This window comes from Equus przewalskii, chromosome 6 (assembly GCF_037783145.1).
Source record: "Equus przewalskii isolate Varuska chromosome 6, EquPr2, whole genome shotgun sequence".
NCBI classification, from domain to species: domain Eukaryota; kingdom Metazoa; phylum Chordata; class Mammalia; order Perissodactyla; family Equidae; genus Equus; species Equus przewalskii.
The window spans coordinates 65,956,254-65,982,110 of NC_091836.1; the positions used below are offsets into that span (position 1 = coordinate 65,956,254).

Sequence of the window (25,857 nt, forward strand, 5' to 3'; positions counted from 1 at the left end):
ACACAGTCCCCACCCTTGTGAAGTTCACGTTTTGTAGGGAGGGAGAAACAGCACTGAATTACAATGCAGTGGGATAATAGCTGTGCTGGAGGAGCATTCACTCATTCAGCTGATATTATCAAATGCCTGGGTGCCCTACTGGAAACTGTGATATGGTCCCTGTCCTATGGTGCTTCTGGTCTAGCTGGGAAGACATCCCATGGATCATCAAGATTGGGAAGACAACTACCTGTGAGACCAGATTGTTCAGAGAACTTGGCCTTGGGTTCTCAATCATGAAATGAGGAAACATCTCACCTCAGGGCCCTCTCCACCCGTTTGGGGAGCTAAGGGGAAGGCACAGAGGGTCCCTGCTTTGCAGGGTGGCAAAGGTGAAACAGCTGTAGAGGGTAGACTGTCCCCAGGTGCTGGAAGGGGCAAGGCTATCCTCCCTGGCCTCTCCATCACTCTGGGTCTTGGCCAAATGGGGACAGTTTTAGTGGAGGGAGAAACAGGGCAGGCTATACAAGGCAACACAAGAGTGAGCCGTATTTAGCACTTGGCTGTTTTCAGTTCAGTCATGCACACATTTTTGGGGCTCTTGCGGTCTGCAGGGCACCATGCTCCTTTCTGAGGGGAAATAAAGACCAATAAACACGGCCCAGTCTTTCTCTCTCAGGAAGCTCACAGTCATTTGGAAGAAATTGTTATCCAAACAACTAAATCTAATGGAAGTAGAATGAAATAAGTGCCTTTATTCCAACCATGAAGTGGGATATGGCATAATCCCAGATAAATAAGTCAAGGTGGAGGGAAAAAATGTCTCGCTGAGTGATTGTTCTTGGCTGATGTGACTCAGGGGCTCGCAGAAGGAATTAGCAGAGTTTAATGTCGAGTAACAGGACTGGGAGAGACAGAGAACATCGACTTCAGCCCTTCTACTCCTCTGCATGTTACAGGGCAACTGGAGCCCAGAGAGGGGACATGACATCACACACGTCACAGTCACACAGAAAGTCGTTAACACCACCTGGACTAGGACCCGAGATTCTTGAGCCACTCCACGTGGCCTTGTGAACCTAGGGCACTTCCACACCTCCTGGGGATTTATCTGCCTCCTAGAAATGTAATGCGAGCCCTCACTTGAATTTAAATAGAGGACAACAGTACCATAAAGCAGACCAGAGGATGAGAATGATAATTTATATGTCAAAGCAGTTGTGCATCGCCCCAACAAGACTGGGAGGCAGGTACTATTATCATACTATTTCCTTATGATGAGGAAACTGGGGCTTAGCGAGCGGAAGTGTTTGCCCAGGTCACACAGCTGGCAGGTGGCAGATGCTGCCGTGGTCCATGAGGTCTGGCCACATTAGAGCTTTTCAGTGTGCCCAGACCTCAGATTCATGGCACCATCATAAACCCAACTGTGGCTCTTGAAGTCATTTGAGAACTCCTGGTTTCTCTTCTTTCCCAATTTGCTAGGCTTAAAGCAATCCTTTCCAAATTAAACTTGAATTTCAAGCTTCATTAAGAATGCTATTGCAGTGTTTTTAAACTGTGAGACCAAAAAAAAAAAAAGAAAGTTACACAATATGGCTGAGTTGGGCTTAGCTTTATTGGTTTGTTTTTGTTTTCATTTATGGTTGTTGTCTAGATTTAAAAGCAGGAAACAGATCCTGAATGGGACTAAGTGACTCCCAGTTTCCTGATCCTCTGTCAGGGCTGCCCAGTCAATCTGGCATGCCTCCAGATCTCACCTAGAGCACTGGTTGGTGAGAGGGACCAGCAAGGCAGGCAGTTCCTGAGGCCGTGACTCTCCACTCAGTGTGAATTCCTCTGTGTGCCCCACTTAACAAAGAAGATGTGCCCTATTCATATAGTACCCTTTATGAAGCCCTTTATGAAGTGCTGTCATATGCATCTTCTCATTTGTTACACACTGACCCTCTGATGAGGGTGTTCATTTCATCCCTATTTCAGAGCTGGTGAAACTGTGGCCCAAAGGTGCTAAGTGACCATAAAATGAGAATAATAATGCATACCTTCAGGGCTGCTGTGAGGATCCCAGGTGATATATTTAAAGTGCCTGAGAGGCAACATAGCACAATGATTCAAAGTGCAGGATCTGTACCCAGATTGTCTGGATTCAAATCCTGGCTCTCCCATGGCTGGCTGCATGACCTTGAGTAAGTTACTCACCTTCTCTAAGCCTCAGTTCGTCACCTGCAAATATCAGTTCTCTTTCTCCTGCTCCTGTCCACCTGTAATCACAGAAGCATGATGTTTATTATAAAATAAATATATGTTCATATGTAAATAATTATTTTTAAAAATTGGAATTATGCTTTCTATAAAATTTTATACTCTACTTTTTTCACTTACGATTATAATGTATTTCTCCATATAATAATGTATTTTGACCTTTTTCATCTCTTGGTTAAAATTTGTATTCCAAACTGTTACATGCTTATTGCGAGAAGGAAAAAAATTCAAATGTACATAAAGGAAAATGATAGCCATTGTTTAGAGAGCATCCATAAGGGCCAGGCACTATACTGGACACTCTGAGCATATGTCTCCAGCCCTTTACAATAAACTTGCAAGGCAGACATTTACATGCAGGGAAACTGAGGCTTAGCGAGCTGAAGTGGTTTACCCCAAGTCACACAGTGGATCAGGGGAGAGCTAAGATTAGAATGGAACCGATGTTTAAAGAAGAAGCCAGAGTAAAAAATTCACTGGAATTTAAACAACTAGATCCCTTTTGATAAAGAATCTTTAAGCAGCTTCAAGGTGTAATAATCTCTTTAGGCGCCGTTGGCCCCACAAAAAACGATCGTGGATTGCAATACAGATATTAATAGATGCAACACGGAAGGAGAAATTTCAAGACAACTGAGAACAAAGTTCTCTGTCCTCCGTCCTCCTGCCCATCTCCCTTTGCTGGAATGGAGAATTCACATCAAGCCGTAGAATTTGGTCACCCTTCAGACTATCTCTAAACCATGTTTCTTGTGATAAGAGACAAGAGAGAAATTGACCTTTAAAAATCTTGTGTTCCAAGGGGCAGATAAAGCTTTTGCAAGCCTTTCAAAGAAGGCACAGAATTTATTATAGCAAATGACAAAAACTTCTCCCAGATGTGTACAGAAGGGGAGGCACATTCCACCCTCCCCCTCCAGGGCCTCCCCGGACGCTGCTCACAGCCTGCTGTAAAGCAGTTCTGTGGCCAGACCGCAGACAACAGCAAGACGAGATTGGCTGATGGGCTATTGAGCCAGGGAAGGCGTTAAGCCTGCAGAGAGATAGATGGACTTGTTATACACTGTCCACTGGACCATCAGTTTCAGTAACCATGCAAACAACTGTGATACTAAGAGTTGACTAGTCCACAAATTTCCCAAACCGGCTCCCAGCTCTGTTCTTTCGGCTCATTCGTGGCCATTCTTCTAGTCTCAGTTTAAGCATTTTCTCTTCCAGAAAATATTGCAGTCCCTAGCCTGAGTTGGGTTCCCACCTTTGGGCATCCACAGCCCCCTCTGCTTCCTTCCTTCCCAGCACTCTCTTGTCTGTCTGACCCACAACACTGAATCCTTTGGAGGCAGTAACTCTGTTTTCTTCCTCTCTGTCTAGTGCCTAGCACAGGGCCTGCCAGCCACATGACAGGCACTCAATGAATAAAACAGACCTGTCCTGTCTCCTTTCTTAGGAGAGGAATGAGCTCTTCCCTGGAATCACACCCCACAGCCCTCGATGGCTTCTGCCAAACAGATTGAGGTGTTTGATTTGAGATCCTCACACAATCGTTCATTCACTTTTTCATTCATTCAACAAATATGATGTCAGTGTGTGCAAGGCACTCTGCTATGCATTTGGGGTACAGAAATAAACAAGTCAGTTCCTGCCCACTGTGAAGGGGGAGACAGGGCTGGGGAAACCAGAATTTCCAAAGCCTTGATAGAGAAAGTGATGTAGACTGTGGAAGAGTGCCTAGCACCTGGATTTGGAGAAAGATAAGGGACCAAATTCCCAACTTTGCCACCGCACTAGCAATATGACATTGGGTAAATCATTCAACCTGAGCTGTGCCCTCATTTGTAAAGATGAGAAGGCTAGCTGAGCCACCACCTCCAATAGAATTCTCATGCACACCTTTCACTTTGTGTGAAAGTTTCAGCAGGCCAGCCATCAGGGCAAATGGGCCTGTGGCAGAGAAAGGTCAGGAGGTGGCTGTCCCACAGGTTAGCCCCGAGAGGCTGCCCATCTACTCTCCACCTAACTAATTAAGTTGCTGACATCAGAGAGGGAAATCAGTCCCCCAAGGTTCCACCACTCACTGGCAGCTGTTAAGATCACAAAACGAACAGAAAGCCACTGGTAGTCAGGACTATAACTGATGGCAGAGGACTTCACCCATTCCTGTGCCCAAGCACTTGTCTGCAGAGGGGACTCCAGGGAAGAGCCACAAGCTTGGGAAGGACACCAAAACTTCTTTCATTGAATTGCTCACTTACTCTTTACAACCCAGGACCTTTCAGCAGTCTGAGGCTGGCAGAACTTATTATCCTGGTTTTACTGAATAAGTTGCATCTCAGAACTATGAAGGGATGTGGCCAAGGTCTCAAGGCTAGAAAACCAGGGAAGGTACTGGGTCATCAGGCTTCTGGTCTGCATTTTCTCCCACATAACCCTCTCCCTAGCTGTCAAGGCCAGTTGACACCCATCAGCAGGGGAGGCACTGAGAAGGGATGCAAGAGGAAATGGCATGGCACTCATCAAGTTGGTAGCATATAGATGGAAATGTTAGCAGAAGCCAGTGCTTCATGCACCATGCAGTGTTTCAGCACTGGAGGGCTTCAGGTTCGAGGGCCACAAGTGAACCACTTTGGAATGTTTGTTTAGTGTCCAGACACCTGGCCCCTTTTTTCCTTTTTGTCCCTCCCTTCCTTTATTCTTTTCTTTTAGCTTTCTTTTCAATCTCTATTCTGCCTTTCTCCTCCTCCCTTTCCTTTGCCCTCCACCAGAGGCATTGCTGACCCCTCCCAGCCTCCAGGAGCCTGAATGGCCTCTGCCACTTTCTTCTGCCCTTCTCCACTTTCACCAGAAGGAGGAGGCCTTCAGAACTGTGAGGAAAAAGGAAATTTCTGGGGAAAAAAAATATTCTTTCCCAAAAGTTGGGGTTTAGAGTTCAGGAGAGTTTTATTGAAAATTTTAAGGAAATAGAGGAAAATCCTCTCTATTTTTCTAGTGGCTTTTTTCTGCTGCCATAATGAGAGTGTCTCAATGGGAATAGCAAATATATGGAACATGGCCAACTTGCGTGTAATATACGATTAAGTGAGATATAAAGTGCTTGGAAAATGTAAATGTTTCAAAACTAGCCAAGACCAGAGCATCCCGAAAACTCTATGTTGATGTTTCTAGTCTACCCCAAAATTTACTTTTCTGTCCCGAAAGCATACTTTTTCCTTTTACTACTACTCTTCTAAAATTTGTCATCTATGCCTAAGAAAATGAAACTGTGGAAGAGTCTCGCTTCCTGTAGAACAGCCATCTGCCCTGTTTCAGGCTGCCATATGCTGCATTTGAAAATATAGAGAGATTCACATGAAAGCTGGTCTTGTAAACTGAGCCTTTGATAAGAATTCTGTGGGGCTACTCGTTTGTAAAATATGCATCTCATTTAAATCTGAGTGTCTCTATTAGTGGAGATTTAGCCCACTTTTACTACTCAACCAGTATTTGCTGAGTGAGTGATTAGGGAGTATCAACATAGGAAGGTGTAGGCAGACAGAATTCTTGGCCTGGCATTACTCACTCAAACCTGCGAAGCACACAGTGACAGTGCCCCAGTCCCAGAGGCTCTCATAAGCACACTGTTTGTGTAACATCCCCATTTCAGAGAACCCCAACCTCTCCATCCCCTGTGGTCTCTACTTCCCTAACTTACAGGTGTGACGCCTATGGCCATGTTTATCTAATTCTGTTCTCCAAGGCCAGGCTGCATCCAGAGAGGGCTGCCTTGAAGTGTGTGCATAGGGAGGGGGCCAGGGCAGGGCCAAATGGCAGGTCTGTTAGCAGGATACCTGTTCAAGGGAAGCACCTGGCCAGGAGCTCATAGTGACTGTGATTCATCAAGTACTTTCTTAGGTGCTGGCCATCGTGCTAAGTGCTTCACATCCAGGATCTCACGTAATCCTACCAGCATCTCTATGAGGTGGGTCTGATTGTTCATTTTATAGATGGGCGAACTGAAGCTCAGAGCCCTCGCAGAGACTTCCATTTCCAGCAGAATGGCTAACTAGCTCGTCACAAAGCTCCTCTGACCACAAAAAAACAACAATTTATTTTTAAAGTTCATTGCTGATTTTTTTTAAAAAGAATAAAGGGGAGCAGAGGAAAGCCCCAGATTCCAGAAGCAAGGATGAAACTGAAAGCTAGAGCAGCAGGTGCTGGGATCCTGGAATGAGTCAGCCCCTGATCTCCAGCAGCCCATTATCTGGGGAGGGAGACAGACAGAAAATCAAAATTACAACATGGGGAGATGAGCTCTGTGATGGAGGTCGCCCAGGGTGCTGGAAGAGCACCAAAGAGAAGTATTTCAGCAAGACTCATAAATTGATGTTTTCCATTTAAGAGATGGTTCCTCAAAGTCTCTTCAGGACTCGAAGAACCTTTCCTACTTCAGAAAGAACTGAGTTCAGATTCCAAGTCAGCTTCTTCACTGACTGACTCTGCAACCTTGACCAAGTTACTTTACCACTTTGAGCCTGTGGTTCTCTCTCTCTAAAATGAGGGGGATGGTGATGGCAGTGGCTACTTCGTAGAGTTCGGATGATTCAATGACACATTCCTTGAAAAGATTCCTTATAAAGCATTTAGCAGAATGCCTGGCACTCAATAAGTGGCAGCTGTGATTATCATCATTTCATATAAATATTAGTGATGGTAACAATAATTCCTGGCCAACTTTCCCCCAGGACTAGAGATCAGGAAGCAGTTTCTTCCAAGGTGCCACAGAGCAGAGTGTTTGTAAAGAGGTAAAAAACTGGCTTCCAGGGACTGCTTCGGTGGTAAACAAGAGCAGGCAAGAGCTAATAAAATTTCAAATTAGCCATGACTTTTCACGGCCCTTCAATTGTGCTAGCTGATTTAATGGTCAACGTCCCTGCTCACTGGGATTGAATAATGGGGCATTTCTGCAGAGTTATGGATGCGGCAGCTGAATCTGTCATGCTAACATCAATAGCAGAATGCAAATAACCCTCCGCTTGGGCTGTAATTATGTGTTTAAGCAATGTCTGACAGGGGCAGCACGGGAACATGTGATGGAGCCCGCCGACTGCAGGAGAAGACAGGTGCCTCGCTAGGCAGTGACTTGGTATATCCTGGGAGCTGGGACAGGAGCCCCAAGTTAGGACCCAGGACAGGGCTAGGGTGAGGGGAAGCCTTTGCTCCACATCTCAGGATGAATCTGGCAGGTGAGCAGACAAAGGACAAATGGCCCTTCACTTTGGTGAGCCATGTTTTAGGTTCAGGGTCAGGAAGGAAGGAACTACCCTTATTAAGTACTTACCATGGGTCAGGTGCTCTGCTAGATTTGGGGACATATACTATGCTTTTCATTTATGTTACAAATACTTATGTAACACTCTTATAATCCCCTTGTAAGAGATGCGGAAAACTGAGGCCAGAGGGTTTGAGTAACTTGCACAAGTTTCAGAGCCAGGATTTGACCCCAGACTGTCTGGCTCTGGAGTCCGTGCTCTTTACCACTGTGCTGCTCTCAAGGAAGCTATAAGGTCTTGGATACCGTGCAGAAGTAGGCAAGAAAGACAAGGGATTTTTGTCCCTAACTTATTAAGGAGAACAACTGGGTTCCAGGGAGGTTAAGTAGCTTGCCTATGGCCACAACACCCCTGTGGCTGGTAAGGAGGCTTAAGGGCACTGCCTGTGTGGGTGGAGCCCCCCATCTGGCCAGTGATTATACGATAACTCTGATGGATGGCATCTATGCTGTAAACCCTTGGAGACAGAAGTGAGGGAGGCATGTCAGTGATGAGGAGACCAGGGCTTAGAGAGATCATGAAGTGCAAGAACTCGTCCAGGGTCATTCTTAGGGGCAATTCTGGGGCTTGAACTTCGGTCTCTGAGCCTCCTGAGCCTCCCTCCCTACCACACTGTTGGACTGAATTGAGTGAGATAATGGTTTCCTGGCTTTATGGACTGCCATTTGGTATTGTCCCCTGATTCATTTGTTAATTAATTCATTCCACTTTCATTCATTTATTTATTTGCCAGTCATGTTTTAAACACCTATACCAAGTGCTAGAGATAGCACAGAGATAACCAGAACAGGATCTGTGCCCCAGGGTCCTGGGGAAGTTTGCCCAAAGTCACATAGCTAATAAGCAGGAGAGGCAGAACTTGAACCCACAGAGGAGCACATATCCTTAGATTGTTCTGTGCCTGTGAAGCACACAGACTGTGACGCTGGGCTTTTCTAGTCCCCCACTTTGGAGGACCTGGGTTTGTGATCCGTTTTAAGTTAATCCTCTAATCCCTGGGTTTGTGACCCATTTTAAGCTATTCTGTTGGGTGCCTGTAAAAGACTTTGGGATAATGCAACCAAGAATCTGTGGCCTGGTAGGATTTCTTTCTTTGCACTTTGGGAAGCTGGAAGCTGTAATATAATTTTCAGTCCTGAAGAAATCCATCCACGTGGTAAAGAAAATTCCCTTCTAATGGCAACTGGGTCAGAGACGTGAAACCATCCAGCAAACTCAGAAAGCCCCTCTCACAGAGGGCGGAGCTGAGTCTCCACGTATTTCCACACAGCAGGGAGAGGTCCTGGGGATTGCAGTGCCTTCACCGACACTGCCTCCTCCTCACTCCCAAAGCCAGTCAATCACCAGATCCTAATCGATTTTACCTCTTAAATGTCTCTCCAAACCATGCACTCTCTCAACCTCCACTGTTACTCTGGTCTCAGCAACCATTATTCTTCCCCTGTGCAACCTCGGCAGCCTCTACCCCATGGAGCCCCCAGCTTCTATTTTGAGCCCCCTTCAGTCCCTTCTCCTCCTTACAGGAGTTGTTCTTTCAACAACACAAATCTGATGAAGATACCCCCTGCTTAAATCCTTTCAGTAGTCCCCATTGTCCAGCGGGTGAAATGCAAACTCCCTAAACTGGCCCAAGAGGCCCAGCCCACCTGCTCCCGCCGACGTCCTGCCACCCTCGGCCGTCTCCTCTTGTGCTAGTCCTCTCAGTTTCTGAGCCCAGCCTTTGAATTTAGCATCTCAAATGTTTAAGGTATTATCTCACCTCTGGGCCTTCTTATATATAATTCCTTGTATCTTTTAGAAAAAAAAAATAGCACATGTCACACTGTGCACGCACGTGTCTGTCTCTCCTACTGGTCGAGTGGGCTAGGACCAGCTCTGAAGCACCTGGATCTCCTTGGTGCCCAGAAAAGGCCTTGGCTTATACCAGGCGCTTTATAAAGTTCTCAATGAGTAGGAAATAGAGAAGAAGTGAATGAAGACCTGTGGACAAACATGGCTGATTGAACATGGTAACATAAACCTTATGCTCTGTCACCCCTGCAGATGGCTTGGTGGACTGCATGGACCCGGACTGCTGCCTCCAGCCCCTCTGTCATGTCAACCCGCTGTGCCTGGGCTCCCCTGACCCTCTGGACATCATCCAGGAGACACAGGTCCCCGTGTCCCAGCAGAACCTGCACTCCTTCTACGACCGCATCAAGTTCCTCGTGGGCAGGGACAGCACACACGTCATCCCCGGGGAGAACCCCTTTGATGGAGGGTGAGTCCATCGGGCCCACTCCGGCCATGGCTCTCTGAGGGAGAACTGAATCACCTCCAGGGCCACGTTTAGGTGGGTAGGGTGAGAGGAGGTCAGGAGGGTGGGCATCAAAAGCTCTTGATGGAACTTCAGGGGAGGCAGAGAAGCAGCCTCAGGTACCCACGATTAGAAAACTACTATCCAAGGCATTTCAAATTTTTATGAGCCAAGTTTTGTTGTTCCTACTGAGTGATAGATGGAAAGAGTGAGAAATCAAAGGTCCAAGGGGAATCCTGGATCAATACCCACTTTGCAGTCAGCTGTTACTGATTCCATGGTCTCCAGATGAGCTGAAAGGCTTGACACCGTTCACCCGCAGAGCTGGTGTCCAGAAGTCTTTGTTATGCTGGCATCCCAGGCCATAAGCCCATGCCTTCTTTCACAAGTTTTCAGTTGTGTCATCCATTGGACAATATTTTATTGAGGTCTACTCTGTGCCAGGTCTTGTGCTAGAATCACACAGGTGAGTAAGACACAGTCCCTGCCCGTTGGTCACTCACAGTCCACTAGGGGGACAAAAAGGACAGTTCCAGCATGATAGGCCAGAAATAAGCCCCCAGGGTACTCTGAGAACATAGAGGAGGTACTCCTGGGTAGGGGGAAGGCCACGACTTAAGAACTGAGACTTAAAGTTGAGAAATAGTTACCTAGGCAAGGGAGAGGGGGTGTCCCAGGGAGAAGGAACAGCTTGTACAAAGATCCAGGGGTGAAGAAAGGGCACAGGAGCCAGCAAAAGACAGCTCTCCATTTTCTGCTCCCCAGATCAGGGTCTGTGAACTAGGAAAAGGTATCCAGGAATGAGGGATTTCTCATAATATTTTTTGAACGTCGTCTAATGAATTGATGCCTCATATATACAGAGCTTTCTCTAAAAGTCAGCACAGTTCAATTCAGCAGTCACAGGTTGTGTATCTTCTATGATCACGACTTCTGTGCCAGGGAGTTCCTGCCCTAAGGGGACAATGGGGTAGTGAGGAGGGGTGGGAATGGTGAAGGACATCGTCAACTTGTATGTAAAAGGGAAAATCAGCGGGGCTTAGTCATTGGTCTGAGGGATGCTGGAGAGAGGAGTCTCTTACTCAGATGCCTGGCCAAATGGTGGTGCCTTCACTAGGTCAGGGACCTGAGAGCAGAAACAGGGTTGGGAGCAAGGTGATGACCTCCACCTTGAGCACGGTGAGGGCAAGGAAGGGACACACCTCAGTAGGACACCCAAGAGGAAATGTCTGTTTGTGGTTCATAAGCAATTCTGGGGTTCACACAGAGGTTAGGGCTGGAGATCGTGATTTGGGAGCCATGAACAAACAAGCAGCAGTTGAAACCATGAGCACATAACAGTTTGCTCAAGGAGAACGTATAAGGGGAGAAGAGCCAGAACCTAAGCAGGAATCCTGGGGAGCTGTCCTTGGAGGTGGTTTTACCATCCCCAGAGTGTGACTGGGAATCTAAGGAGAAGCCCTCGCTCCTGGGATGTGATGGAGCTGGGACTCACACCGCAGGCCCGTTGGACTCCAGAGCCCATGCTTTCCACTGCCTGGCCCTTCCTTGTAAGGAGCCATGACAAGATGACAACCATGAAGTGGGGGAAGAACTCTGAGCCCAGCAAGAGGGGTATACTACGACTGTGTAAAAGCATTCAAACTGTAACCATTTTAAAGATGAAGGTTCTTTGTAGTCCAAACCTTTGCTTCAACTTACCCTGAGAATATTGAGAACCTCAGAGGTTAAGGGACCTTCCCAAATCCACAGCCTTGTCAAGTGGCATAGCCAGGAGGAGAAATAGACTAAGGAGAAACCTATTCATTTATCTTGGCCAGAAATGCTGCTTTTGTCTCCGTGTAGGAAGCTTCCTGCTCTTTTATTCAATTGTGTGATTTTGTATGTATGCTTGTGGGCCTTCCAGTGGTATGAGTTCTTTTAAGCAACTGGAGATGTAAATATTATCCCTACCAAGGGAATATTACTAGTTCAGCCTTTCTTTACTGGATCCATTATAGGATCTGATTAGAACTTTGGCTGGTTGCCTTCCAGTGGCTGTTCTGCTTTAGGGGTGCCCTTACCATACCATCCAGATCAGTGCCAGCAGGGACCATGTACCCTGAATGTCCTGTTGTCACTCACCAAGCCCACTGCTTACGTGCCATGAATCACTGTGGCACCCACACAGGGATTTCAGTGTTCTTGCTCCAGCAGGTCTAACTCGCCTTAAGGAGCCAGTCAAGTGGGGAACTTGAGAAACGTGTACTGGGAGAAATGGACCTCTCAGCAGAAAGAAAGAGGATAAGCCTCAGAGTCAGGCCTACTTGTGTTTCAGATCCTGACCCTGCCACTACTGGATACATGGCTCTGGGCAAATGGCTTAATAGAGTGAACATGTAAATGTCTGTCCCCCCTCTAAAGTGAGTCTTCCAGGAAAGAACTGTGTCTTACTCATTTTAGCACTTAATAGCTGCTCAAGACAAATATGCATATATATTACCTTGAACAATGAGGAAATGGAAGGAAGGAAGGAAAGAGAGAAAGGCACGCTGGGAGGGAGGATGGATGGATACATTATCTATTTTACTTAATTTTATTCTGAGGATTCAGAGTCCAGAGAGGTAAAATCATCTGCTAAAAATCACATTACAGATTAGCAGCAGAAGCAGGAGTAGAAGCTCCCAGATCGTTGTTTATGTATCTGTCACTTTCAGTTAAATTACAGATGCTTTGAAAGCAGAGACCAGTTATCTCCCCAAACCTGTAATACTTAGGGCAAGGCCTGGAACATACTATTTGCTCTCCAAATGAATGGATAATGGAAACTTCCAAATGTTACTGTAAAAATTTCTTTCACCTTGAGCCCGGCCCAGTGGTGTAATGAATAAGTTGGCGCACTCCACTTCAGGAGCCCGGGGTTCACCAGTTTGGATCCCAGGCATGGACCTACACACGGCTTATCAAACCATGCTGTGGCAGGCATCCCACATATAAAATAGAGAAAGATGGGCACATATGTTAGCTCAGGGCCAGTCTTCCTCAGCAAAAAGAGAAGGATTGGTGGTGGATATGACTTAGGGCTAATCTTCCTCAAAAAAAAAAATCTCTTTCAGCTACCATTTACCTGAATCATGATGTCCCTGCTCCTTGCTGACCTAGATTCAGAAGAAACACTTATCTATCACTACTGAGTATTCCCGACCAGATCTTTATGTAAAATAAGCCCAGGTGAATGGAAACTTAGAAACATGAGGCAGCAGGTGCTTTCCTCGTGGGACTGCCTACTTGGTATTCCATTATCTTGATCGGGGCCAGTAATACAGTGCTTATTTACATAGTTGGGATAAAGTGAAGTCAGTTACCAAGTTTGGGTTGTTGCTTTCTTTCCTCTCAAATGGAGGAATGTGGTATAATAGAAAGTGTCTGGAGTTTGAATCTTGGCTTGACCTCCCACTCGCTCTGTGTGACCTCAGAGAAATGATTTAACCTTTGTGCACGTGCCTCCAATGATAAATTAGCAATATCGGTAACTATTTCATGAAAGCCGTTGAAAGGATTAACTGAAATAAAGCACCTAGCACAGGGCTCGGTACATAGGTGACCAGTAAATGGTGGCTTTTTTGGCAACAGCATGGCCTAGTGAAAATAGCCCAAGCTTTGCAATCAGTCAGACCTGGATTTAAAGTTGTTGCACCCACCTTGTAGCTAAGTGACCTTAGGAAAATTCCTTAACTTCTCTGAGCTCCGATTTCCTCATCTATAAGAGGAGGGTAAGAATGTCTCTTTTGCTGCATATCTGTGAGAATTAAATGAAAAAACAAAAAGTACCTAAATTCTCAGCTAGTCCCAGCCACACAAAAAATGATCATATGATGGTGGTGATGCTGATGAAGATGATGGTGGTGGTGGTGATGGTGTGAAAAAGAGCTTCCAACTCCATTCCTTAATTGGAAGTGAAACTTGAGAGTAACCTGCCCTCCTTGAAAGTCCGGCAGTCACCCAGAGAGAACCAGGTTGTGATTGTTGAGTCCTTATTTGAGGAAGGGAGAAGGCAGCATTCTGCCAGCTGGCTGTCGGCTGAGATCCTTGGCAGGGAGCAATCCAGTGGCATTCTCCAGAGAGTGGGATTTTTGATGGGCAGGCAGACCTGACTTGTTATTGTTATACAGAGGCACCAAGGCCTGTGCCTGACAGAAAACCCTGTATCCTCCTGCACCCCATATGATGGGCCACAATCCGTATAGTCTGAATGGGAGCCCATTTAACAGGCTCCAAGAAGCAGGCTGTCACCCAGAGACCCAAGAGCATTTCTGAGCCCAGCAAGGAAAGACAGCCCCAGAAGTGTAGATTCCTGGCTGGCTGTCTGACTGCGGGGGGCTCAAGTACAAGGCATGCTGGGACCATGGGCAGGAGAGGAATTCATGGCCAGGTTGGAACTGACAGGAGCACCCCTCTGTGGGGGAAGCAAGCAAGCCAGTCCTCAGTGCCCAGGGCTCTCGCCAGAACTCCTTTCCTCAGAGGCCTGACCCCATGGCTGGGATAAGGAAGCAGGAGGCTCTCCAGATCCACAAATGACACCAGGAGTTACATGGGGGGCTCCTTAGGCCTCTGCGCAGCACCCCAGCTGGTGCCAAAAGTCCCGGAGCAGGTGTGGCCCTCAGAGAAGGCTGGGCAGGAGCTCCCCAGGATGTGAGGGACCCAGGCAAGCAGAGTGGGCTCTCGGCTGGGCTGGACTCCTTGGAGGAAAGCAGAGAGCCTGACTCAGAACTGAAGCAGAAGTACCGCCAGATGGAAGAGTAAGGAAGGGCTCCCTCAGGGACCCTGTCTGGTTCATCTGGGTCCCCAGAGCCCAGCACAACACCTGGCCCAGAGCAGGTGTTTGATCCAGGTTTACTGAATACAGTAGCTCTATCTGACATTCTGCCACTGCTGTCCTGAGCTCCACGTAAAGTGATAGAGGTGTGAATGAATTCAGCTCATCTAAAGTGGGTCTAAAGTAGGAGGGGACATAGCAGGCACGGGAACTACCATCACCAAATTAGGTGGCTTGAATACGATCTTTCTTTCCTGGCCTGGATGCCTGGACCCCACCTGCCTAGAGGAACACCTGTCCCTCACCTGGAGTCATGGGGAGAATATACTGCAGAGTCACAAGCCCTCTCTTGTGACTTGAGTGGGAGGGTAGGAGCCACTCAGGTCTTTGGTGGAAGAAGCATCTCCAGCTGGCTTGCCCATACAAGGAGGACAGGTGACAGGACCCAGACTGTGGAGCTTGGGACCAGACAGCTGGGAAAGGGAGGGCAGCTTGAGACATTTCCTCCCCAAAGAACACTCATGGCAGCTGTTTCCCTGGTACACAAATTTGGCTGTATCTCTTCTCTTGGGAGGAACTGACAGGACTGAGAGGGCTGGACGTAGGGCAGACAGATGACTTAAGCGAATAATTGTGGATTGCCAATGCTGGACATGTTAGCAGATTACAGGAAGAGGTTCTGACAAAAGAACCACCCCCAAGTTATTTGAATATCAGTTCAGAATATGTTGGAGAACACTGAATGGTGAGAGAAACAATGTGAGGTTGTCAAGTATTTCTGGGCTCCTCTAAGCGTAATAGGCTATCAGCTCACTCAGGCAAGTAGTTGGGTGTGGACAGGTTGCTACCAAGTCAACTGACATGACACACTGAGCCCAAAGAGAAAAGACTCAAAGAGTCAGGGGACTTTAGAAAAAGGAGGGATGAGTGACCAGAGCAATCATCCTGAAGGAGGCAGAGGACCATATCCTATAGAGAGGGTCAGATCCTGTGGAGAGGAGAGACTGGGCAGGCTCAGAGAGGGACAGGGCTGCCCACAGAACACATTTGGTAAATGTTGGTCAGCGCCTGCTCTGCACTAGGCCTGCAAGAAGAAGATACACATCTATACTCTATTATATTGGGGGCTCCTTGTGTGTTCCATGCCCTGCTAGTCATTGAACCCATAGTGCCTAGCAGAGAAGTTGGCACAGACTAAACCACAGTGAATGGTAGAATGAATCAGTGAGTCAGCCGATCAGCCACTGGTGAGTGCCTGGAGAGAAGCAAAGTGTTCTGGGACTTCAAAAGCAAAGCCATCACTCCCACTGCCAATCCTTGTCCCTGAGCCCCAAGCATGAGCTAGGGGCTGCGTCTGGTGCATCTTTTCTTCTCCAGCACCTGGGACCGGGCCTAGCTCAGAGTAGGCAATGGTAAATATTTATTTTTGAAAATGAGTGAGCAAAAAACACATGAACTAATGAATGAAGACTTCTGGCAGGAGATGGCCTTTGGCCTGAGACAAAGACTTCAGTGAGGAGAATTGGCCATTAAAACATTATTTATCCCACTTTTGGTCACAACACCCCATTAGGGTATCATGAAATCAATTTAGTGGGTTGAAACTTTTTTTTAAAGAAGTAAATTTAAATGGAATGGGGTACAATGGAATGGAAAATATCAGTGCCACACTGTAAAAAGGATATCTATTTCATGAAACGTGTGTGTATGTGTGTGTGTGTGCGTGTGTGTGTGTGTACACTACTGAATAAGCTGTATTGCTTACTATAGGTTTCAGTTGAAGAGGATTTTAAAATGCATTCCAGGCTGAGGAACCAGCATGACTTTCCAGGATAATCAGAGAATAGAGAGAATTTTAATATGGCTGGAACATAATTATGGTGATATTATTCTCCAAATCAAAAGTCAAGAGACATGCTCTAACTTTTGAAGTCAGGATGGTCTTAGGGAATCTGGGGTATATGATCCTGGTGTGCAGAGCGGGTATGTGGGAGAAGGAAGAACCTAGGGCACTATCAGGCCAGAAAGGTGGTTTTGGGCAGGAACTGAGAAAGATCTGTCCGTCGCCTGTTCACTCACCAGGTTGGAGCATTTCATCTCAGTTAGAACTTATAGCTCGCTAGAAACAGAAGTAAAATAACCCTGATGCCACCTAAGTCTTCAGAATTTCTTTCAGACCCTTTATAAAGGCACGCAGTTTCTACAAATTTTGAAAGCAAGAGTTTATAAGAGGAAAAAACTAATGGAAAGGAGGGAGAAAAGATCATGTATGTAATATAACTCATCAGCCCAGTGCAGATCTACAGCCATATACAAATGTTGGTGGCACAGCAGTTAGAAGAAAAGCATTTGCTTGCCACTCCGGCCCCTCACCCCACCCCAGGCCTTAGACAGCCCTCAGATAGCCCTCAGAGAGGCTGAGCGGGAGAGATCATCTAATGGAGTGCAGATAAACACCAGCTTCCTGACAGCTGGCCTCTGAGCGAATTTATTATTGAATTATACTCCTGCGTTTTCAGAACAAGCTGAGCTGACAGGCTACCCCATCAGTTTAAAAAAAGGGGGGCAGGGAAAAAGACAATGATAAATTATCCTGATGGAAGATGGAAGAAGGTAAAGATCCTGCTTCCTCCAAAATGTCAGCCATTATATATTATTCATGTTGGTTTTTTAAAAAAAATCCCTCCCCACATTGAAATGAATGTTTATGATGATAAAGCAACTAAGTGAATTTAATTCAGGATGCAGGCAGCAGCTTCTCACATCATCCTGATGAGCAGCTAACAACTCCTCCTCTGCCACTTGATCATTCCTTTATTGATTTCAAAACCGAATTATGATCTCTGTTTGCTTTGTAGCCTAAGCTGCTTCCTAGCCGTCCATCACAGGAAGCATTAGCAGAGGATGCTGTGCTGAAGCGGGAAGCACTTGGGGTTTAGAGGGAGAGGGCCTGCGTTCAAGTCCTTGGGCAAGTGACCTTGGGCAAGCAAGGCTCAATCTCCTCATCTGTAATGTGGGGTTACTAATTCCCAACCTGCAGGTTGTTTGGAAGATTAAATGATAAAAAATACTCAGAAGCTCAATGGCTGGTGCATAACACACATTCAGTAATAATACCTAACTTTTACCAAGGATGTTCTCTGTGTAGGGAAATTGTTTGAAATGCTTTGTAAGTTTCATAAGTAGTAACACCTTTACATCTCCCCCCAAACCACATGACATGGGGACTTCATCACCTTTCTTTTATAGATATAAAACTGAGGCACAGAGAAGTTGAGTAACCTGGCCAAGGACATAGAGTTTGTAAGTGGCAGAGCCAGCATTTGAAGCCAAGCCGATTGACCCTAGAGCCCACAAGCTGAGCCTCTGTTCTTCTCTGCAAGGTCCTTTATATTCCCATCTCAGCATCTTTAGTTTGGAAATCTACACAGCATGGTACTGATACAAATCTGTGACCCTGGCTGGCCCTGACTTTCTCTCTAAGGCTGCACAATGTAATGCAAAGCTAACATGCCTGCAGAGGCAGGGAGCTTAGGCTTGAATCCCAGCTCCACCCCTTCACCAGCTGTATGATTTGGGACAAATCTTTTAATCACGCTGTGCCTCACTTTCCTCATCTGTCTTATGAGGATAATAATCCATACCTCATGGAGATGTCTGCAGATTAAATGAGATGTAAAACACTTATGTATCAGAGCAGTAAGCATTCAGTAAGTGATAGTGGCCATTGTCACAAATAGCAAGTTAGTGTTAACATTTACAATGGCATTAGTATTCATATAGGTTTTAGTGTCACCATGAGAACTGGGAGGAAAATTAGAATCTTATCCTGAAGTATTAGTGTAGTTATGTCATTGATGCAAATGTCCTAGCACCATGGCAGGCAGAAGTGAATGGACCTTTGAGATCATCAGCCCTTTGTGGTAGAAGAGGGATCTTTGAGGCCAGAGAAGGCTCTGGGCACAGCAAGGTAGCAGCAGAGCCTGAGTCCTGGAGAACTTGGAGTCCGAGAGTGAGGGCTTTCTCAAGCAGGAATGCCAGTGTTCGTAAGTCAGGTATTTTCTGCATTTCCATCCAACTCTGAAACATTTCAAGCACTAAGAAGTTAAACTATTGGAGAGCCATGCATCACATTACTGATACTGTTCTCAATGGAGAAAACAGGGTCGGGACTTAGCAAACACCTCTGCAGTGAGGAACCGCCCCCCGTCCAATCCTGGAGGCAGCCAGAGTTGGCTCTAGGTGAACCCACCGTGAGGGGCTGTGAGGGGGAGATGCTGCCTCTGGGCAGTATTATGGTAGAGGATAGAGATCTGCCCACCGGCCTCCCCTGCCTCTACCTCCTCCTCCCACCTCTGCAGGGCCCTGTGACTCTACCTGGTGGGTCTAACCTGCAGGCCTCTAGGACCAACCCCAATCTGAGGAGAAGGGCTTACAGCAACCCCAGCTGCTCAGCCTCAAGTCTTCCCTACTGTTCCTCTCTGGCCCTTCATTTGCCAGCTCTGCCAAATGGGTTTCTGTCTTGTTCCGGAATCCCAGCCTTACCTTCTATGCTTAAACTCCTGTTGTAAACATTCTGGTACCCTTGCTACCCAAGGACTCAAGCCTTGCCTTCTCTTGCCTGGCTCCCACCCCTGCCACATCTGGGTCTAGAGCTCCATCCCTGCTCTGCTTAGGAATCCGGACATTACTACCTAGTGACACATGAAACATCCACATCCAGCTGCCCTTGGGAGATCCCTCATCAGGCCTGTTCTCCTGTCAGGTCCTCCTCCCCTGTCCCTTGAATGACTGTTTCCTTTAAATGCCACCTGTCCGTGGCTGTATACCTCAGATCTAGCCTACCAAGCTGGACTTTCTGTACGCACCTCTCTGCATCTCTGCCCAGCATCAGCCCCTACCCAGGAAGTGGGTCTAATTGTGGTCCATCCTGGTCTCCCCTTTCCCATGAAGCAGAAGAAGTCTTTCCTTTCCAGGTAAAGCAGGACCTGTCCTGTGCTCTGACAGGAAGACAGGACACGCAGTCATGGAATGAACTTGTCCAGTGAGACTGTGTTTGGAGTCACATTTTAGCAGAGCTGCCTGGAGTTTTCTAACAGCACAAACCATCTCCTGAAAAGTCTTCTTAGAGGCAAGCTTGTGGCTACTCAGCACAGAGAACAGCCTATCTAGACATGTACCACCCATTCCATGTCCCCAAGCACACTGAGAGTGTTTCCAAGCCATGTCCCCCAGACCTGGCCAATCCGATCATGTAGAGTCAGGAGCCTTGTTCCTCCAAAATGATCTCTCCCAGCCAGCCTCTCTCAGTCCTGCTTCTCCTTTGCCACAACCAGTGGACTCACTTCTCTAAACATACTGTGTTATGAACAGTCCAGGGCTCTGTTCTTGTGTACACCTTTGTCAGCCAGCAGAAAATATACCAGAGGATTCCAGAGGATGCCCAAAGCATCAGCATTCAGCACCCAGGTTGCACACAGCCTTGGGTAATCGGAGCTGCAGCCTGGGAGCTTATGCTTTCTGAGTGCCTGAAGGAGCTCAACAGTCACATAAAGCTAGGAGGCCACAGAACAGTGGCTTCTGGGCTCTGCAGGAGGCACAGCCTGAGGGCCCAAAAGATACTAATAGTTCTGGGCCATGTTGTCATTGGATGCCCCCAGGTGGTATCAGGGCACCATAGCAGAACTGTTGGTGCCCTGGCCTTGATGGGTGACGGAGGGGAAGCGCTACTCATCTCCAAAGGTCATGTCCATCACCTGCAAACGAGGGGCTTGGACTCAGTCACCCCAGGACCCTTCTAGCTGAATTAGACTTCTATTAATGTGAAGTCTGTGGATTTCTTCTTCCCTCTCCTAGACATACACAAAACAGTCTGAAAGAAAAAGCTTGTTCTGTCATGACCTGGAGTAATTCCTGGTGATGTTTATTCCGCTTACCCAGCAAGTGATCCTCAAGCCTCTGGTGGAGTCGAAACTGAGGCCAATTCCAAACAGAAGAACAGAAGTTGGGGTACTTGGGCGGGGCCTGGTGCTTCGTTCTAGCTGTGGGAAAGTTTGTATGTCATACATACTGGAATGACTCGGTAGGCAGCTCCCCTTTTTATCCCATAGCAGCTTTATTTTCCGATACAAGGATTTTTAAAAAGTCAACTTGTATTCATTCCAGAATGTGAGTTCCTCAGACATACAGATTTGATCTCATTTGTTGTTGGTTATTTAACTGCTTAGAATACAGTGGAAAATATAACAGAAACTACAGGCACTGCCCTCCTGGAGTTTCCATAAATAAGTAAGAAACTAGATGAATAAATATCTTCCCTACCACCCAGCACTGTGTGTAGCACATAGTATGTGCTCAATTGAAGTTCCAATAACTGAACCCTATTCTCATTTACCAGGCCTTTGTCTGTGTTTCTCTTCCCTCAACCCCTGTGTATCTATTTTTTGCTTTGGGCTATGTGAAATGACAGTGTTCGTATTTTTCTGTCATCATCTTCTGTCATTCACTCATGTGATGTCCACTTATTTCTTTACTCAACCTTCATCGATGCACACTACAGACCTACTCCTGTGCTAAGCACTGGAGTTATAGAGATGAAAAGGACATGGTTGTTACCCTCAAAGAACTCACAATCTAGAAAAGAAGACGAAGTGTTTGAACTAATGAGTACACTTTAGTGGGGTAAGTACATTGTGCTTTGTTCGCCCAAGGAGGGAGTGACTTCTTTGTCCTGGGGAAATCAGGAAGAGCTTCCCTGACAGGCAGGCCTTAAAGGAGAGGTTAGGAGGAATGGGGAGGAAGGACATTCGAGGTAGCTGAACTAGCATAGACAAAGGCAGGGAGGCATAAAATGCGTGCCAAGGCCAGGAAATGAGAAGTAATTTAACATGGCAGCAGCAGAGGATGTGAGAATGGAAAAATGGGACATGAGCCTGAAGAGGCAGGCCCGGGCCAGATCCTGAAGGAACTTATGTGCCAAGCTGAAGAGTTTGGACTTTGTCTGGAGACAGTGAGGCAGTACAGAAAATGACCTGTATGGCCAGAGTTACTGATAATGAGATCAAAGAACAGTGATAAAGTTTGCAGAGTTGAGGATCTTAAATGTGCAGAGTGCCTGAAGAGAAGATCTGGTCCAGGTCCCTCCCCTGCAGTAAGTCAGGAACATGAAAAGTTAAGGGATTTGATCAAATTCTGTTGGTTTGGGCCAAAGGTCATTGAAAGACATGAAATCTTTGAAATAAGTTGTAAAAAATAAAGCACAACTAGAAGTTGGCTTTTGAACATCATAATATGTAGCATATTAGAGTTTATTTCATAAAAAGAAATCACAGATGCACACCATTGTAACTCCAGTGCAGTGCAGTGGTCCCAAGGAAGGTGCCCTGCGTGGTCCATGAGGTACAGGAAGAAAATATCGGCATGTTTATCTATGTTTACTTTTTACCTTAAAAAATAAGAGAGTATGAATGTTTCACTCGTATGCAACACTAGGTTTTCACTGATTTGCTCCTTGGTCCTGATGTTAGTTGTCTGTGTGTCTGGACCAGCACACAAGATATTCTAAGGGAGTTGGGGATCCACTCCTTAGAGAAGTAGACAGTGGATCTCTCCTGGTTTATTCTAGTGTATTACAGCATGACTGCAGTGTGTGTTTGTGTGTGTGTATATGTGTGTGTGTGTAAAATCTAATTTTAACCAAATTCACATATAAGATGGTCCAGTGGCATAGAAAGATTCTTGCAAAGTAACTACAGATCAAAGACAATACAGTATTAGACAAGCAAACCAGAAAATAGCAAAGCTCATAGTCCTAGTACAAAGCCTTTTTAACTCTGCTATGAAGTTAAAAACAATAATGATCATTCTCATCACATCTAACAGAAAGGTAACCAAGAGATTCAAAATTTTCAAGAATCTCACAAAAAGTTAACTAAAAGATTTGAAATTACCAAGGAGACTGTTTGAAATATGCGTTTTTATCCATTAAACTGTACATCAAGTGTATATTATGCTTTCTAATATTAGCTAATGATGGTAGTACATGTGTACTATTTATTAATAAATATAAAGACATCCAAGAAGCCTGCTCAAAAATGTTTACAGAAAGGGTGTGTAATCAAGAAGAGTTTTCAGAGCCCTGCTCTGGGGAGGTTAACCCTGATTTTTAAGGCACCAAAACCAGACTGAGATTCTCAGTTATTTAGGTGTATGTCTGTGTCAGATGGTCAGTAGCTTGAGAGTTGAACTCCCGGGTTCCCATGGATGATAAATGACAAGTCCTTAATTTGAATCCTGGCTCCCTAGCAACTCTTGCGAGAATGGGCAAGTCCACTCCGTGTCTAGACTTGATTTCCTCACCACTACAGTGAGAAGTTTGAAAGAGATGACCAGGAAGCTCTCTTCTAACATGTCAGGACTAATGGGTCCCCAAGAATATGTATGTAGGCAGAAGACATCAAGCTAGAAAAGCTGGTTAAGGAAACAGGCAGAGCACGGAGATGGAAATCTAGAAAGAGGGAGCAGCAGAGCAGCCCATGTGGCCAGTCTAGAAAGAAGGTCTTGGAGGCTACAGAGTGGACAGGGTCAGGCTTTGACTGGGCACCCCCGCCATGGGGTAGTTTGACAGGCTGCTGTGAAGTGGGGCGTCTCATTTGGGCCCAAGTAAGGTTCTTATAAGTCATTGGATAAAGTGTAGTAGATGCTGGAAAGATCCCCAGTCAATCAGCATGAGTTAGCAGAAAACAGTTTAAGGGTTGGAACAAGTCAGGCATATAAATCTGTTTAAAGTATGTAATGCAAAGGAGTGATTTGCATAACCAGTAGTGGCACCGAGTAGCAAATGCTTTAAAGCAGAGAAAGGCTAAAGTTACTTTTTTCCACCGAGATCCCAAATGATGATTCCAGTCTCCTGAATTCCAGCTTCATTAGTTGTTTTCACTTAGTAACAAAAAAATTAAAGCTTCTGTTTTTCTCCCTTCACCTTCCTTTATCTGCTTGTATAATATACATTGAGTAACAAATCTGATTTAATTTCTGATGTTCGTTTTTTACAGTTTTCAAAAAAGAGGTACAGATGAGGAGGTTATGGAATCAAAGTGGCAGGGCGCAAGCTGAGGCAGTGGGGGCGGGGTGGGGAGCCTCCAAGGGAAGGAGCCAAGCCGTGGGATGCAGTTTGGGCTGACCAACTACAAAGGCCCAGCCCTTCCAGCCCTCAGTTCCCTAGCCATGTCTCTGGCAAGGTCAAGTAGCTCCAAGTTCTCTGGCATCACCCCCACCTTCAGTTACAGAAACACATCAGTTCTTTAGTCCTTCAATAAATAATTTATCAAAAGCTTACTCTGTGCCATGCATTCCAATTCCAGGGCAAAAATATGTTCTGGTGGAGGCTTTTTTTGGCTCACTCAGAAATGAGCATCACCCACACTCCATGCTAGGAGTATAGCCGTGAAGGAGATGTGGTCCTGTCTTCAAGGAGCTCATGGTCTGCTGGGGGAAAAGATTGCCCTGATGGTGTGACAGCACTCAGAGCTCCTGCAGCGGCAGCCCAGAGGGGTGGGAGTGCTGGGGTACCGCTTAGTGAATGCTCCAGGTGGGTCCCAAGAGTGAGTGTGCAGTTTTCAGGTGAACATATAGGTGGAAGCTTCCATATAGAAGGAAGAATTCAGCGATAAGTATAAGCATCGTATGAGCTCCATTAAGATTCTGGAGCCACGTATAGAAGGGCTACTTGAGCTGGATTGGGCAGCACCAAATTAAAACCATTATACGTTCTTAAACATGCGTTGGATTCCGTATCACATCAAGGTGGGAAAACTTCAGGCTGTGTGGATGGATGAGAGAGTGCAGGTCCAGAGAGGTTGGATGACTCTCCAGGGTCATGCAGTTAGTTATCAAAGTCAGAACTAGGAGCTGACTCCCTGCCCAGGGCTCTTTCCACCACACCCCTCCCACTTCTCCCTGACAACAGGTGAGGTTAGTTTCTAATGTGCTTGATCCTGTTTCCCCGTGGTTTTCACTCTCCCCAGCAGTTTCCTCTCTTGATCCCAGACGTGGCCACTGTCCTCAGGAAACGGTCATGCAGATCTTCCCCTCAATGGTGTCAGCAAGGGCACCTCAGTCAGAGTGTCTGATTGGACTAATGCCAGCATGTTTGACGCCCGCCTTGGCCTGGCTCGAGCACTGCTTCCTGGCAGAGTTCACCCAGCCTAATTGCTTGTTTTGTATCCCAGCTGCCTGACATATGCCAAACCCATGTGTTGACTCACTGGTGTCAGAGACAACTACACTCGGGCATTTTCAATTGGCTTTGGTGCAACTGGGGACTGTAATTCATGCATTTCTGTGACCTGAGCACCTAACACAGTGCTTAACTTATAGTGGGGTGCCCAGTTTTTTAATTAAATTGAAGTGAATTTAGTGATATACATAACACAGCAGTAAGGGGTAAGGACCTGGAAGAAAGAAGTTCTAGCTTTGAGTGTCAGCTCAGCCAAATGAGTTCTTTGCTGTATGACCCTGAGCAAGTCTTTTCTCTCTGAGTTTTGGTTACTTGATTATTTTTCACCTAACAAACACTCCAGGAGCAAGATCCCATGCTTACCCTAGCCACTGGGGATGTGGTCCCAGCCCTCCTCTACCTGCCACGCAAGCATGTAAGATAGCTCTATGAATGGAATGATATAGCTGTATGACAGTCACAGTCACAGAGAGGTATAGGAAGGTTTAGAGGAGCCGAGAGGAGGGGTGACTAATTGTGTCAGGAAGAGTTGGTAACAGCCTCACTGAGATGATGACAGCTTAGATGGGACTCTGAGGATGAGTAGAAAATAACAGCCCAAAACTCCATTATGCCAAGATAGTGACCAAGGGAAAGCAAAACACATCAAATATAGGCCTGGTGGTAAGAGGATCCTACGAGCCATCTGGGAAGCCAAGTTGGTGACAGTGATTTGCATCTTGTTTTAGTGATTTCTCACCAAGGCAGTCTTCCCTTATAGAATTCCTTAATCGAAGCAGCAACTATTTCTTAGCCACATTGACCTTTAGTTTGGGGTCAGTGTTCCAGTGGTCTACAGAAGCCGGCTCATACCAGCTCACAAGAACTGATTATTAAATGTTCAGGAATTCTGCAAGCTAGTTTTTAAACACAACTATTATTAAAAATTAAATTATATAAAATTTAAATGAAATAAATTATATCAAATACAGAGGTAACA

The 25,857-nt window shown here is 46.2% G+C and overlaps 1 protein-coding gene across 37 annotated transcripts in view; it reads left to right on the forward strand.

The window, feature by feature from the left end:
- Positions 1-25,857, forward strand: part of TENM4 (teneurin transmembrane protein 4) — a 2,704,309-nt gene that overhangs the window by 2,575,587 nt on the left and 102,865 nt on the right. For all 37 annotated transcript variants that reach the window (XM_070625735.1, XM_070625734.1, XM_070625736.1 and 34 more), the window contains one exon: positions 9,594-9,810. In XM_070625735.1, coding sequence (XP_070481836.1) covers positions 9,594-9,810 — 217 coding nt within the window. The remainder of the gene's footprint in view (positions 1-9,593; positions 9,811-25,857) is intronic.